This window comes from Lineus longissimus, chromosome 14 (genome assembly GCF_910592395.1).
Source record: "Lineus longissimus chromosome 14, tnLinLong1.2, whole genome shotgun sequence".
NCBI lineage: Eukaryota > Metazoa > Nemertea > Pilidiophora > Heteronemertea > Lineidae > Lineus > Lineus longissimus.
In genome coordinates, this window is record NC_088321.1 from 9,957,429 (window position 1) to 9,971,775 (window position 14,347).

The window sequence follows — 14,347 nt, forward strand, 5'->3', positions numbered from 1 at the left end:
CTATTTTGAATCGCAGCATTTCTTGTAATTCCACAGTGTGCCTCTTGACGAAATGTGCTGAGCGTTTACCATGTGAGGTTTTTTCCCCTACTCTAGCAGGGGTGGGTTCCCCAGTTTGGCTCTCCTTTGTTTTTCTCAAAGGGTATTTTGGCCACTAGCCCGGGTTGCCCCATGCTTATTTTCTGGGTTCCCTTGGTCTCACCCGTTAGGGTTCTGCTATGCGGCTCTGGAGACTCACTTCACTACATGGTAAGTCACCGTTTACCCACCTTCCTGAGTTGTTGGTATTCGATGCAAAAGTCTGACTACCCGCCCTGCCTGTCCCAACAGCAACGGGACTTACTCTTGTGCTCGAGTAATGAGTACTATAAAGTAATGGCGGCTTTCACGAGGCAGAGGCTGTATTGGGGCGCCACCTAGGTGTAGCTACGTGAACTAGCTAATCATTTTTCTATTTTAAATAACTTAATTTTTCCTCGGGTGTGTCCGATAAGGGCACACATGCAAAAGTCTGACCTGGGTTGGTATGAACTAATAAAATGACATTTCCACAGGAAATGGAAATTCGAGATAGTGGCTTCGCTTGCCAGATGTTCAGTTGAGCTTCTTTCGTTCGGACGTGATGTGGTATATGCTCTTGCTGCTGCCCGCTGTGGCCTTCGCTCAAGATACCGCAGGTAGGGAGAATTGAAATATCTAAAACTGAAAACAACATCATTTATTAGCTGAACGTCTTTGAGTCGGACACACGGTGGTGTACTAAAAAGGTCACTAGTGACATTGTGCAAATAGAATTGATCGTTGATGACTTGTTTGGTAGAAGGCTTGGTGTGCGGACGTCAGTTCGCCGTTCTCCTCTTAAGTGTTTGTTTGAGGCCCGGTCTGTTGAGTTGGGTGTTGGTTCTTGGCCACGTTCGTGGCCAGCAGTTGTTAAGGGTAGGCAGTACGTAAGAAGAAAATCTCTAAATTGTAGCCAAGTGAAAAAATTACACAGTGCAATAACTATGCAGTGGAACACACATAGCTATGCACCAGAGCGATGTACACAATTTATAGACACAGTACATCATATAGTGTTCGACTAGAAGTCTATTGTTTTCAAAAACAATGCATCACAGCAGACCAATTAAATCACCGTCTGGCACACATATTGTAACAAAGTGTTGTCGCCAAAAATGGTTACACCTCGCATCTACAGCTTCCCACATAGAAGGGAGTGAATTTCCTCTGTAGATGTTACTGTTAGAAATCGATGAGGGACCTCCACTGGAAATTACGAAAATGTATGACAGAATCTGCCATATTTGTTTGGAACTACTTTGACCTAGTTTTCGTTAACCCTTTGGGCCAACCTGTTGTTGTTGTTGTTGTTGTTGTTAGGCGCTCTGTCCATCCCTATGGCAGCTGATGACGATATCATCCATGCAGTCCACCAACTTCGTTTATTTCATGGGGGGGGGGGATACCCAGATGTCCATATTTCCTTCAAGTGGTGTTAGATTTAGGAAATGTTTTGGGACAACAATGCATTCCACTGTAACACAAGAGGACAAGGGCAGCATAGGCAGCAGATGTAGATTTTGTCCTCAGCAACATGCAGAAACTCCCATCCCACATGTATCCCAATTTTGAGGGTTGTTTCTAAGTAACATCTTCATTCTTCTACGCACATGGTGCAGCATTTAGTAAATAAACACAAATTTTATGATAATGTATTTTTGTTATATTTTTTGAATGTAACACATTTACATAATGAAATGGAAACAAAATATCAACAAATCAGATTGCTGATTTCGGATTTCAACACCATCAATCTAATATTTTTTCAAGTCAACAATTTACCATCGGTGTAGAGAAATGGCCACACTTGCCAAACCAGCAACAAAGACATAACACATGTTTGTACACTTGAAATATATTGTGTTGGATACTTTGGATATTGTTTTGGGTACCGGTATGGAACTCGACAAATAGAGGGGATCTATGGGGATCTATGCTAGTTTTAGGTTCTACAGGTCTCGAACTTGTAAGATCTGTAACCACGCCTCCAAATCCCATTTTGGTAATGAAGAGATTGCCCCATATTTGGGAGACTGTTTTGAAACCATCACTAACTTTGGAAGATCGGTGCCCGGCTATTTGGTTTAAAAACCCCTATTTTTCCCCATCAAAACAGCCCTTTCCATTATTCAAATGATAACTTATTGTCTGAAGACTTATTTCATAGCAGAAAATTACTAATAACTCTGATTTGATGCGAAATATCTAACTTTATTTGATGACTTGATTTTCCCTTGGCCGTGGATCGAGTTTGTTTACAATCTCCAGCGCCATCTTGGAAAAGCCGTGACGTCACCGCGGAATCCTCCTTATTGGTTCATCATACATTTCATGTAACTTCCAGTGTCTTCCTCAGTTCAAATTGCCCCTTTCTCCATACAGTGTTTACCATACCTATTGCCTGCAACCTTGCGAAGGCGAGGGCAGATATTGTGCTTTGCGAAGGGCAAAAAAGCCCTGCGATGGCCAGATTGTGTAGAGCCGAGCAAGGGTGTGCCAACCTCTACATCCAAGATCTAATTGATTAGCAATTCAAAATGGCTGCACCGTAGACCCTGGACACTCCCCTATAACATATGCCGCGTCACTGCCAGAATCTTGGGTTGACGTAGTATGTTTGACCTATGACCCGTCTTCTATTCGGGTACTACGTGTCAGCACAGTTTCAACATCACCAAAAACCATTTGTAGCTGATCAAATAATTGTAAAATTTAGCAATTATTTAGGTGTCCTGTTTCTCTTGTGGCCCCAAGCACCATACCGGGAGGAAAGTATTTTAATTTCCAAGGCTGCCTGAGAGACTTTGAAGCCCCTCACTCAGTTTAGCTGTGATGTTTAAAATGACTATGCTATCTCTAAGATACTATCTACTATAGCGGAGCTTTAGTCTCTCTGGCACATCCCCCTTGGCTACATTTAGACGGACGCTTGTTGTAAAATTCCCTTCGTGATGATTGAGTATTGGGAGAGTTTTGGGGGAAACACTCGATCATCTAAAAGTATGGAGGGTACTACTATTGTGTAGTACATAGGAAAGAGGGGAGTTGACGAATGCCATTTTCCCCCAATACTCTATTGTTAACCTGAAATGGGAGGTGCGGGAATCCCCATAGGGTCACGAGTGACATTGAGCAACGAGCATTGATCGTTGATCACTTGTTTGGCAGAAGCCCTGGTGGAGCTACAGTGGGAGATGGTTCGGAACATTGTCGGTATCGTGGACAGGAGTATAGGCTTTTTTCTAGCCCGCCGCCCCCTTTCCTTTACTCCTATTTAATTTGTCATCTCTCGTTTCTCGTTGACGAATGTCATTTTCCCCCAATACTCTATCTCCAACGTGAAATGGGAGATACGCAGTGTCCCTAGTGCTCTTTACTGCTGTCGTATGTATGCCCTAGTTCAGTAAACGGCAGTTATTGATAATTAATGCCATTGTTGCTGACCACTGTAGCCCTTTCTCAGGATTCTGCAGTTAGGGAGATTTGACTTTTTATCAGATTCAGAATTCAAATTAAAGAAAGACTAAGAAATCTACTTGAGTTTGAATGAAACTACGATATATATTACTGAAATAAGCGGTCATATTTATGAAAATACGATGAGACGTATTTTATTCAAATTACCAACATTGTCCGACGCAATTCATCCAGCCACTGACACTGGTGCTAGGAGTCTGAAGGTGAGTGACAGAAGTTTCTCCGGTTTTTTTTGCTCCCTTTTAATGAATGTGTGGAAAGAACTGCTTAACAGTAATTTTTGCTATTCTGGTAGTTAATATTGCACCGACTGTAAAATTAGTTGTTTTTAACTATCGAAATAGTACCGTTATTCTTAAACATTTTGATCGTTAATTTTTTGCCTTATTTTTTTACCACTAACTTTTTGACTCACCGTAGGGGAGTCTCTACAATAGTGAGTTTTTGCAAAACCCCGAAACGCCAATGTGAACGCCTGTCCCATTGTTCTACATCATGATCAGCAGCTCGAACAAGGCGATTAGGCATTCGCGTTGGCGTTTCGGTGGCTTTGCGAAAGTTTCCAAATACCGCAGTCTCCGGCGTCCGTCGTCGTCGTCTGTATCCTGTTTGAAAACAGATCGCAAGGGCTATGAACTTGGAACTTTGTACATAACCCCTGGGGCAGGTATCCTCCGACACTGAATTACCACCTGGTCTAATTCTTCACTTGGGCACCAAAGGTGTGAAAACCTAAAGAGTGAGTTATCTTGCTTCTCCTTCGGTCACCTTGGTCACAATGGTGTACATCACAATGCGGTGTACTGCACTGACATGCGGTAATTTAGCAGCATTCATTTACACTGTCCACAATTGTGAATCCAAAGGCTTTCTGTAAGTATGAGTCAGACTGTGCTAATTTATATCAGATGATAAACGTTGGGGAATCTACATGCTTGACACTTGGAGTGGCCCCTCTTGAAACTGGTGTCACACTTTTTTCACCCTTACAATACAGAAAGAAAAGTAGTCAGTGCTCATAGAAGGTTTTGGGCATGTTTGTTTACCTTAGAAGGGGCTGAGTGCTTAAGGAACAATCCCTTGGATTGTGATTGTATGAAAAACTACTTGAAACTTGGAACACATGACCTTCTAGGTCAGATCACCTCTGACACTGACTCGGTCCAATCTGATTCTCCATTTGGCCACCAGGGGGCAAAACTGAAAAGGTAAAAAGTGCAATATTTTGCTTATTGGTCAGACTTGTTTTCGATGATATGTTTAAGCAAGCATATGTCACGTTAATACCGATTTTGATTTGACCAACCTTTCAAGGTTGCAGATGTCAAATGGCGTTAATTGGTCGTTAGGCTTTAACTAGGGCACCTTTCTTAACTGCAGTGAACATTGATCTCACATTTGGTAACTATGTACGGTACCCTATAGTAAGGTCATCCCAGGGACCGAAGTTCGGTTCGCTTTGATTCACAATTCAGGGGGCAAAATCTGAAAACCTTAAAAATGCGATTAATTGATTATAATTAGTTGCCCGATTGCCACCAATCTGATATCATGGGTACATCTAACCACCATACAGTATTATAATATGTCACGTTGGTTTTTTACTTGACCTACATTTCGCGGTCACAGACTAGGTTAAATGGCATAAAATATCCAATTGGCCATACATAAACTGTACTATAGCATGTTTCTTAACCAACATGAATTCCTATAACCAAATAACTATACGGTGAGCAAAATGGCCCTTGGCCTTTTCGTTTTAAGCGAGAACAATTAATGAATGGTTTGTTTCAAACATATTTTAATAACTGCACAGTTGCGGGTGCAATAGGAACTACCAAGTTAATAAATGTTAAGACTATGTGGAAGCTCAAATACATACAGCCTGTGAAAATTTCTGCACGGCCTTACGTAATATGCCACGTTTTCATTGTTAATCTAAACATAGTGGTTGGGCTCAAGTGATACGAAGTCGACGATCATGTCTGATTGACGATCAGTCATTTTGAAAACAGTGTGCACGTGTGCATATTGATGGAGGTCGTGCGTTCGATTCTCGGAAGGGTCACCGCTGTTTCGTCTTTGTGTCCTTGAGCAAGCCACTTAACCCTACTTGCTTCTCTCCACCCAGGAGTAAATGGGTACCTAGCTGGCAGGGATGGCAAACTATGAATGTTAGTCCTGAGCGCTGTATAGCTGCAGCTCGGACCTGTGATACTTCCAGAGAGTAGAGCTTGAATCACGAATGCACAGGTCAATAGCTAGGGGTAATAATGTGAAGCGCTTTGAGCGACTGAAACCAGTTGGATTTATGATTATTATTATGTTAGAGGTCACGTCAAGTAACGGCCAAGGCGATTTAACGGAAACTGCGGGTTCTACAGAAACTTGGCTTTCCATCCTAAAAACTGTATGAAAATATCGATATTAAATATATGATAAAGATAAGTAATATTTGCCACGTTTGTCTTCTCCTCACCGCGGCCGATGTGTAAATGGGCCTCACGCATGTTGCGGTTGGAACAGACCTGAGGAGCATTGACCGCTATTACTCAATCTTCAATGTTGTACACATGCACATCTGCTCTGGTCTCCTGACAGAGAGGTCGCGGATATGAATCCTTCAAAAGCACTTTCCTGTCAGTAGCTTCTCCGTGGCAACCCTGGAAGCTTCTGTGATGGTGAAGCGCGTTGAGCAAAGATCTGACTATGGAAAAGTGCTATATAAGAATTGAACAATAAAATTGTTTACACACTTGAGAATAACATGTCCAATAGTGTAGAGTGAACCTCAAAAATGATCTTAATAGATTCTGTGACCCCTAGGACCTATAATTCGATACCAAGATATTCATCCTGTGTCAAATACGAAGCGAGATTTAGCCCACAATATGTTTTGGCGATCCTTCTTTGACGTCACATTTTGAACCTTTACGGAACCTAAACCTTCCGAAAACTTTGACATGTTGTTCACAAGTAACGCGGAAACACCATAAAATGTTTTCTATCATTTTAAGGGGGGGGAGCAGGTGCCATATTGTCCCCAATGTGACAGAAAATCCAGACTTCCCCGTAATTTTCAGAGTTGTGACCTTCAAATTACAGGTCATAGGTCACCAAATTTAAATACCCCATTCATATTACCTTTCAAAAAACATCAGGGGGTCCCAAAGAGTTGATTCCAGTTGCACTTTCATTTATAACTGTTTCGGGTGGTAATCTTTTAAGCATTTCTTCGTGAAAAGTGCTAGATGTTAGGCTCAACCCCTTTTGGTGCCCTTTTGACCTCTGGTGGCCTTGAAGGTCAATTAATCAAATTTTATTCAATACCACCTTGAAGCTTACATTAAGACAATGACTAGTCATAGAATGTTCTACTGCTACGCTTTAGCCAATTTAATTTCCCCTACTCCCCAAAAATAGGCTTTGGTGATGCTGTCCCTCTATCACAAAAACGTGTCTGGAGAAATTGCGCAATTGAGTTCATCTGTCAAATAACAGTTTTTATATGTCCATGTCACCCACCGACATGGTCCATGGGTCAAATGAAACGGCCAGGGGCCATTGTGCTCACCGTATAGATATTTGGTGGTTAGGAATTCATCCTGGTTAAGAAACATGCTACATGTATATTACATGAATATTGGTCAAATCAAATTCAGTATGACATGTGATGTATCGTTGCTTGGAGTACCTACCATAAAAATATCATCGAAAAACAAGTCGCTAATAGGCGAGATATTGTACTTTTTACCTTTTTTAGTTTGGCCTCCTGGGGGCCAAGCCTAGTCTAGGAGCAGATCGGATCGAAATTCGGTGTCCAAAGATACATGACAGAGGGAGTCATGTGTACCAAATTTCAGGTTCACAGCTTTAGCGGTTAAAAAACGTGCAATAGTTACACTCAAATGGCCAATTTACGCCATTTGACCTATGTGACCTTGAAAATTAGGTCAAATCAAAAAACCCGTAGGTTATGTGATGCATCCTTGCTAGGAGTACCTAGCATAAAAAAATTGAAAACAAGTCACTAATAAGCGAGATATTGCACTTCTTTACCATAAAAATTTCATCAGTAAGCGAGATATTGTACTTTTTACTTTTACTTTTTTGGCTCACCGTAGGGGAGTCTATACAACACCGCTGTGTCCGTTGTCCGTCGTCGTCGTCGTCGTCTGTCGTCGTATCCTGTTTCAAAAACAAACAGTGGCACCTTTCTTAACCACTGGGGCTGTGAACTTGAAACTTTGTAAAAAAGACCCCCCCCAGCTCAGGTGACATCTGACAATGAATTTCGGTCCGATCTGATTCTTGACTTGGCCACCAGGGGGCCAGAAGTGGAAAACCTAAAAATGTGATATCTTTCTTATGAGTGATTTGTTTTCAATAACATTTTCAAGGTTGGTTCTCCTAGCAAGGACACATCACATATCATATGAGTTTGTGATTTGACCTGCTTTTCAAGGTCAAAGAGGTCAAATGGCGTAAATCGGTCGTTTGAGTGTAACTATGGCACGTTTCTTAACCACCGAAGCTATGAACTTGAAATTTGATACACATGACTCCCTACGTCATGTTTCCTCGGACACTGAATTTTCATCTGATCTGGTACTCAACTTAGCCACCAGGAGGCCAAAACTAAAATAGATAAAAAGTGAAATATCTCGTTTATTAGTGACTTGTTTTTGATGATATTCTTATCGTACTTACTCCAAGCAACGATACCTCACATGTCATACCGAAAACGAGTCGCTTATAAGCGAGATATCACACTTTTTAGGGGGTTTTTGGCCCCCTGGTGGCCAAATCGATAATCAGATCAGACTGAAAGTCAGTGTCAGAGGTCACTTGACCAGGGGGTTATTTGTGAAGAAGTTTGTAGCCCTAGCAGTTAAGAAACGAGCCAGTATTACCGGATACAGACGACGACGACGACGACGGACACTGCGGTGTTGTAGAGACTCCCCTACGATGAGCCAAAAAGGACAGCAGGGGAAGTGCTTTTTTGCACTTTCTGACTAATAATACAACTACTCGCCGTTGTGTAGAAATATATAGAAACACTATAGTATGTCCAAGAAAGTTTGTCGAATTAAATTTGATAAAAGTGGCTGTACATCGCAGCGATAGGGTTAACATAAGATCTTATCCAAAAGGTTACTTGTCATTGTGACGGGTGGCGTAGAATTACTGCCCACGCGGAACTACTAGACGTAACGCACCGCTCGCGGTTCACTGCGTTGGGCACATTTGTAACACCATGCCGAAATTATGCAAAGCCGTTGGTGATAATTGGTTTTAAAGCCGTTTTTGAAAAGGTATGAACTGCCGTGCGTGGTCGACTGATCGTGTTTGGCGTGGATTGTTTTACTCGTTTTCAGATTTTATTTTCTGAAGGTTAGATTTTTTCATTTATTGACATTTGTCAACAGTTTCATCAAAATTGGAATTTTTTTGTGAATCAAATTTGTTTGTTGTTTGCCCTAAGGTTACGAAGTAAGGAGGCCCTGACGCCATGCCCGGTTGAAGGTGAGCGGGTCATTGTCCTGCCGTACAATGGCTTGAAGTGGGCTCCACTGTTTTTCTATCCAGTAATTCATACACTTTTTTCTCGGTTTTAAACGACCAGTTCAGAGTGTAGTTTGTCCATCACCTTTTCAAAAATGATGCGGTCATAATAGCACTCAGGCCAATTCCGAGCATAGGCCTTAGCTTTGCCGCTTATTGAAGAAATGGTGTCGATTTCTAGTGATTCGTCAGAATACCAGAATGATAACCAGCAGGTTATGTCAAATCTGTCAATTCATTGCTGAACTAAACAATCCAGACAAAGTTCGTGCTTGAATACATGATGTGGCTATGCAGTATTATAATCGTGGGTTGGGGCATGGCCAACGGACTGGTCGTCTAGAACCGAGAATAAAGTATGCAAGAGGATATGTACACAGTTGCATAGTTTTATGTTTACAGCGTTTTATATTAATATTCATTAGGCTCATTGTAAAGCCCCGCCTTTGATTTTATGCTAACTGATGTGAATCCCAGCAAACATTTTCTCTTGAACACACAACATGCTGTGTATACAATGTACAAGCACGCGCATTGCCTAGAGTACACAGCAGGCTTCGTTGGCTGGAGAAAACTGTTTTGGTCATATGGCACACATGGCATCCAAAAAGCGGGGCTCCATGGGGGGGGGGTCATAGCCAGATATATAATGGGGTAAGAAACATGACCACAGGAGGTTCTAGAGTGCCGTATTACAAACGTGGTGTTGCTCCTGATACCAAAGGAGAGATTTTTGGATGGCGGGAAAGGATGAGAATTTGGCCCCAACTTGAAAGGAAGCGGCGTGTTCTTCCACCGCCACCGCCATTTTTTCTCCAGGTAACGTCATTGATGACGCGGTTATGTTATTTCGTCTCTGCCGTGCATGCAATCAACTTGTTCCTGCGTACACAGCATACTTCGTTCATATATTGACCCTCTTCAGACGGATGGTGCCGCATAAATGCCAGTTTAATTCGACGAACTTTCTGGGACACACTTTAAATACCGGGTTTCAGGAAATTCGTACGCATAATATCAGCACCACGGCATTGTGTATGTCTGCATTTCTTTTTTCCTGGATCACCAGAAATTACGAACGGCGTACCCTTTTTAAAGCTTGCAGAGAAAACGAACATGCAATGACACAAAGGCATCAATTGAAATGCATGATGTGATAAGATAGTGCTAAAACATATACAACACAGGTGTGACATTCTCCCATCCTAAATGTACATAGCAACAACAAACGCCTTTCGTCATGACTTGTTGTTTGATTAAGTATAGAAAGGGAAATCGTATAATTTGATCAAACAATGTAACACGGTTTTCATTTTAAGAGTTGCAGTTATCTTAAAGTGATACTATAGGCAAGAGGTAGGTAGGTCAAATTAAGTCACGCAAAGGTCTCTCCTCAATTGCAGCACATCGAAACTAGTGCTAGTCCGTGGAATACAACTTAAAGCTGAACTGCATGCACAAAACCAGAGCGTCCCATGCGGCAATAGTGAGAAATTCAAACGACCGAAAGGTCCTTCTGAATACGGCCTGAAACATGATAGACCTCCAATGCTTCGATGTGCTTGATTTCGCAAACCAGCAAGCCACAGGACGATGCGGACAGTCTCGGAGAATTATGGAGGAGAAGAAAATCTAAATCATCTCCAGGGATTCGAAGCCGGGAACTCGGGCTCAGAATACGACCGCTCTAACCGTCTGAGCTAGGGGGCTTTCTTGTGAACTGCTGCCAGCAAATATATCTTATATGAATGGCGATTATGCATTATTTTTTAGAGATGAACCAGAAATTTGCTCAAGTACATGTAATAGAAGAAGATACCAAGACAAAGGCGAACATTTCTGAGAGAAAACGTAAACTCCGCATACTTAATCACGCACAGCAAAGAAAATATGACTTTCTTCCTGCAGTTGCCCACTGGAAGCCGCTCAAAGATGTTGAACGAAGATAACACACAAATGTTTGCACATTCCATAAAGGTGTATAAAACGACAGGCATTTCAAGCAGCCCAATAGCCTTGAGGATAAGAGTGTTGGCAAATAAAACCAGAGATCTCGAGTTCGCGTCCCGATGAGAGGACTTTTTATATTTTTTTCTTCCAGAATTCTCTGCGAAGGTCCGCATCGTCCCACAGCTTGCTGGTTTGTGAAATCAAGCGCATCGAAGCATTGGAGGTCCATCATGTTTCAGGCCGTGTTCAAAAGGGCCTTTCGGTCGTTTGAATTTCTCACTATTGCCGCATGGGGTGCTCTGGTTTTGTACATGCAGTTCAGCTTTAAGCAATAGGAAAATGGAACTACGACAATCCACGACGTTTTTTTTTAAACGACCCCAAAAACATTGTCTTTGGCATTATTTTTAGGAAAAAGACAATTCCTAGAGGCATTTGAGCTCAATTTAAAAAAAGACAATTCCTAGAGCCATTTGAGCTCAATTTCAGTAAAAAGGCAATTTCTAGGAAAACGAATTTCCCTATTACTACTATGATTCCTTGTAAATTGATATTTTCCCTAAAATTAATGCAAAAAACAATGTCTTTTTCCTAAAATTTATGCCAAAAACAATGTTTTTGAGGCCTTTTTAAAAACTGTCTTGGATTAGTCCTACCATTTTTCATATTACCAGGGTTTAACAATAAACATTTGTTTTACCTTATAAGTTAAATTTGGTGGCAAAAATACTTGTTAACTTACGGGCGTTCATAGCCACGCCAGAGGTCAAGTATTTTTTTTTCAGACGAAAGGTATCTGCGAAACTACGAAACGAAAGCTATCTCAGCTTTAAAGCTGAAATGCATGAACAAAAACAGAAGCGTCCATGTTTTTAAAAAAGAGAGAAATCCAATCGTCCGAAACACCCTTCAGAAGTCTGCCAGAAACATGATAGTCAACGCCGAAACAGTGGCGCTGCCGTCAGTCTGTAGCAGAAAACCGGAAGTACTGGATCATGAGTGTAAGTACATGTACAAGTGCACATAGGCCATGTTCTGTATGCGGGCGGCCTGCAATGTACATGCATTGTGTGCGTGTGTCCTGATGATAACCTGGAAAAAAAACAAACGTCGACAGCGCCACTGTTTCGGTGTTGACTATCATGTTTCTGGCAGACTTCTGAAGGGTGTTTCGGGCGTTTGGATTTCTCTCTTTTTTAAAAACATGGACGCTTCTGTTTTTGTTCATGCAGTTCAGCTTTAACACCATAACATGTTTTCTCTCATACGAAAGTTATTTATGAGATCCTTCATTGATGTAAGGAGATATTATCTCAACATAAACAGACATGGTCATGTCTCTCTCTCTACACATATCCATCACAGGGGTATTACATTTTCTAATTGATTCTATGTAGGCGCCATACATAGAAACAATTTGTGCGTAATACTTTAATTCCTTGCGAATAAGAACCGATCCTGGCCACCAGTGAGGCCTAACTTGTCCCGCCCACGACATGTGAGTAGGCGTGCTTGATTTGACTACATGAATAGGCTTCGGGAATTGACATAAAGGGGAATTCTTTATCGATGTCGTTGACTTGTGGTCAAATCCCACCATGTTAACCCTTAGTATACCATAATGGGAAAGATGGTTACACACTGTTTCAATTTTATGCTCGGCAGGGTGACGTCGGTGAAGGAATTTTGAATGCATTTTAACCTCTAAGAAAAAAGCAAGTTTTGCGGATGCCTGCAAGAAACAAGATTTGATGTGGTCATTTAATGGCAAAATGAACACTTCTACAGGGTAGCCCAAAAAAGGTAATGGCATGAGACGGCTTCAAGAAGCCTGCAGGTCCTGTTATTCATCAGGGTCCTCGACAAGGTCTTCCTCTGGCAGGTTAAAAAATTCTAGTCCCTCATCGACGTCCCCAGCAGGTTGTTCGAGATCTTCTGCCCCAACCAGTGGAACCCCACGCCCAATACCAGCAGCATGAAATGAATTTTGCACCACCTGTTCGGGTACTTCCTGCCATGCGTCTCGGACAAGGCGTGTCACTTCTAAAATTGAAATCCTTGGACAATTTCCATCCGGCGTCGTGTGTTCCTGTTTCCACAATCTCCATAGCAGACGAAGACGGACTTTGAAGCTGTGGATGACAGAAACATCCAAGGGCTGCGCAATGGGGGTACAACCTGGTGGAATAAACTCAATAACACCGCCATTCTCAATGATGAGAAGGGCAACTTCTTCTGTAAGATGCACACGGCAGCGATCCCATATGAGAAGGAAAGGTAGATACCCGTCTTCCTGGTCGTCCTGGTCCTGATGCATGAAGGGGATGAACACCTCTCCGAGGTAATCTAACATAACATTTGCTCTCATCCACCCCGTTGGTGATTGTGCCACGACTACATCTTCAGGCAGATTGTCTTGAAGCTCTTGCCATGCGGCTGCAGTTGGACGTCTGAAGGTGATGTGCGGGGGTAATTTTCCCCCTGCCATTGTGACTGCTAAAGTGACGGTACATCCCAGCCTAGGATTGCCCCACGAAGATTTGATATCAATCTGCGTTGCCCCTGTTCGGTTGTAGGTATAACTGCCATGGTTGTCAAAAAGGGTGAAAACCTCGTCTACATTTGCCACTTGATAATCTTCATAATGTTCATGCTGTTCATGCACGCTTTCCCTAAATGCAGCTACTAGGGCGTCAGCATTATCTGGCACCTGTCGGCTGTCCTTGGTCTTCCTTCTAAGGGAGATGCTGTACCTTTTCTTAAACCCTGATAACCAGCCATTTGATGCTGTAAAGTGAGATTTCCGTGGGTAATCGTTCAATATACGGGTCTGTTCTGCAATAGCCAATCCAACCCACCACTGTTGATACAGTTCCCTCGATGCATCTTTGATGTTGTGATGTGATATCGCCATTCCCAGGGCACGCCTCTCATCGAGCCAATCAGCCAGGTCTGCCTCCATCTCTTCGTATAGGCCTAAAAGATAACAGTTCATTTTACTCTGTCAGCAAATCACTAAATTTGTTCTTTGCCACATTCCATGCAAAAATGCATCCTTCAGTTTCCCTTCACTTTAGCTGTACCCTTAATGTTCAGGGGGCTTTGCCATGGTTCCCTAGACTTACCAGTGCCACGTTCTCTCCACGCTAATTCTGAACCCTTGGCTTTTGACGATGCTCTATGATGATGAATGTCATCCTCACTCATTAACCATTTCATCATTGTAGATTTTGGCAAACGGTTTGTGATGGCAAACGCTCCCACGGTTTCATTACCGGCATGGAAGTCAGCG

At 42.3% G+C, this 14,347-nt stretch overlaps 1 protein-coding gene across 1 annotated transcript in view; it reads left to right on the top strand.

Annotated features, from left to right (window-relative positions):
* The first annotated feature begins 603 nt into the window (after positions 1-603).
* LOC135498959 (plasma kallikrein-like) overlaps positions 604-14,347 on the top strand; it is a 57,277-nt gene continuing 43,533 nt past the window's right edge. Inside the window, exon 1 of the mRNA XM_064789534.1 lies at positions 604-677. Coding sequence (XP_064645604.1) covers positions 623-677 — 55 coding nt within the window. The 5' untranslated portion in view covers positions 604-622. The remainder of the gene's footprint in view (positions 678-14,347) is intronic.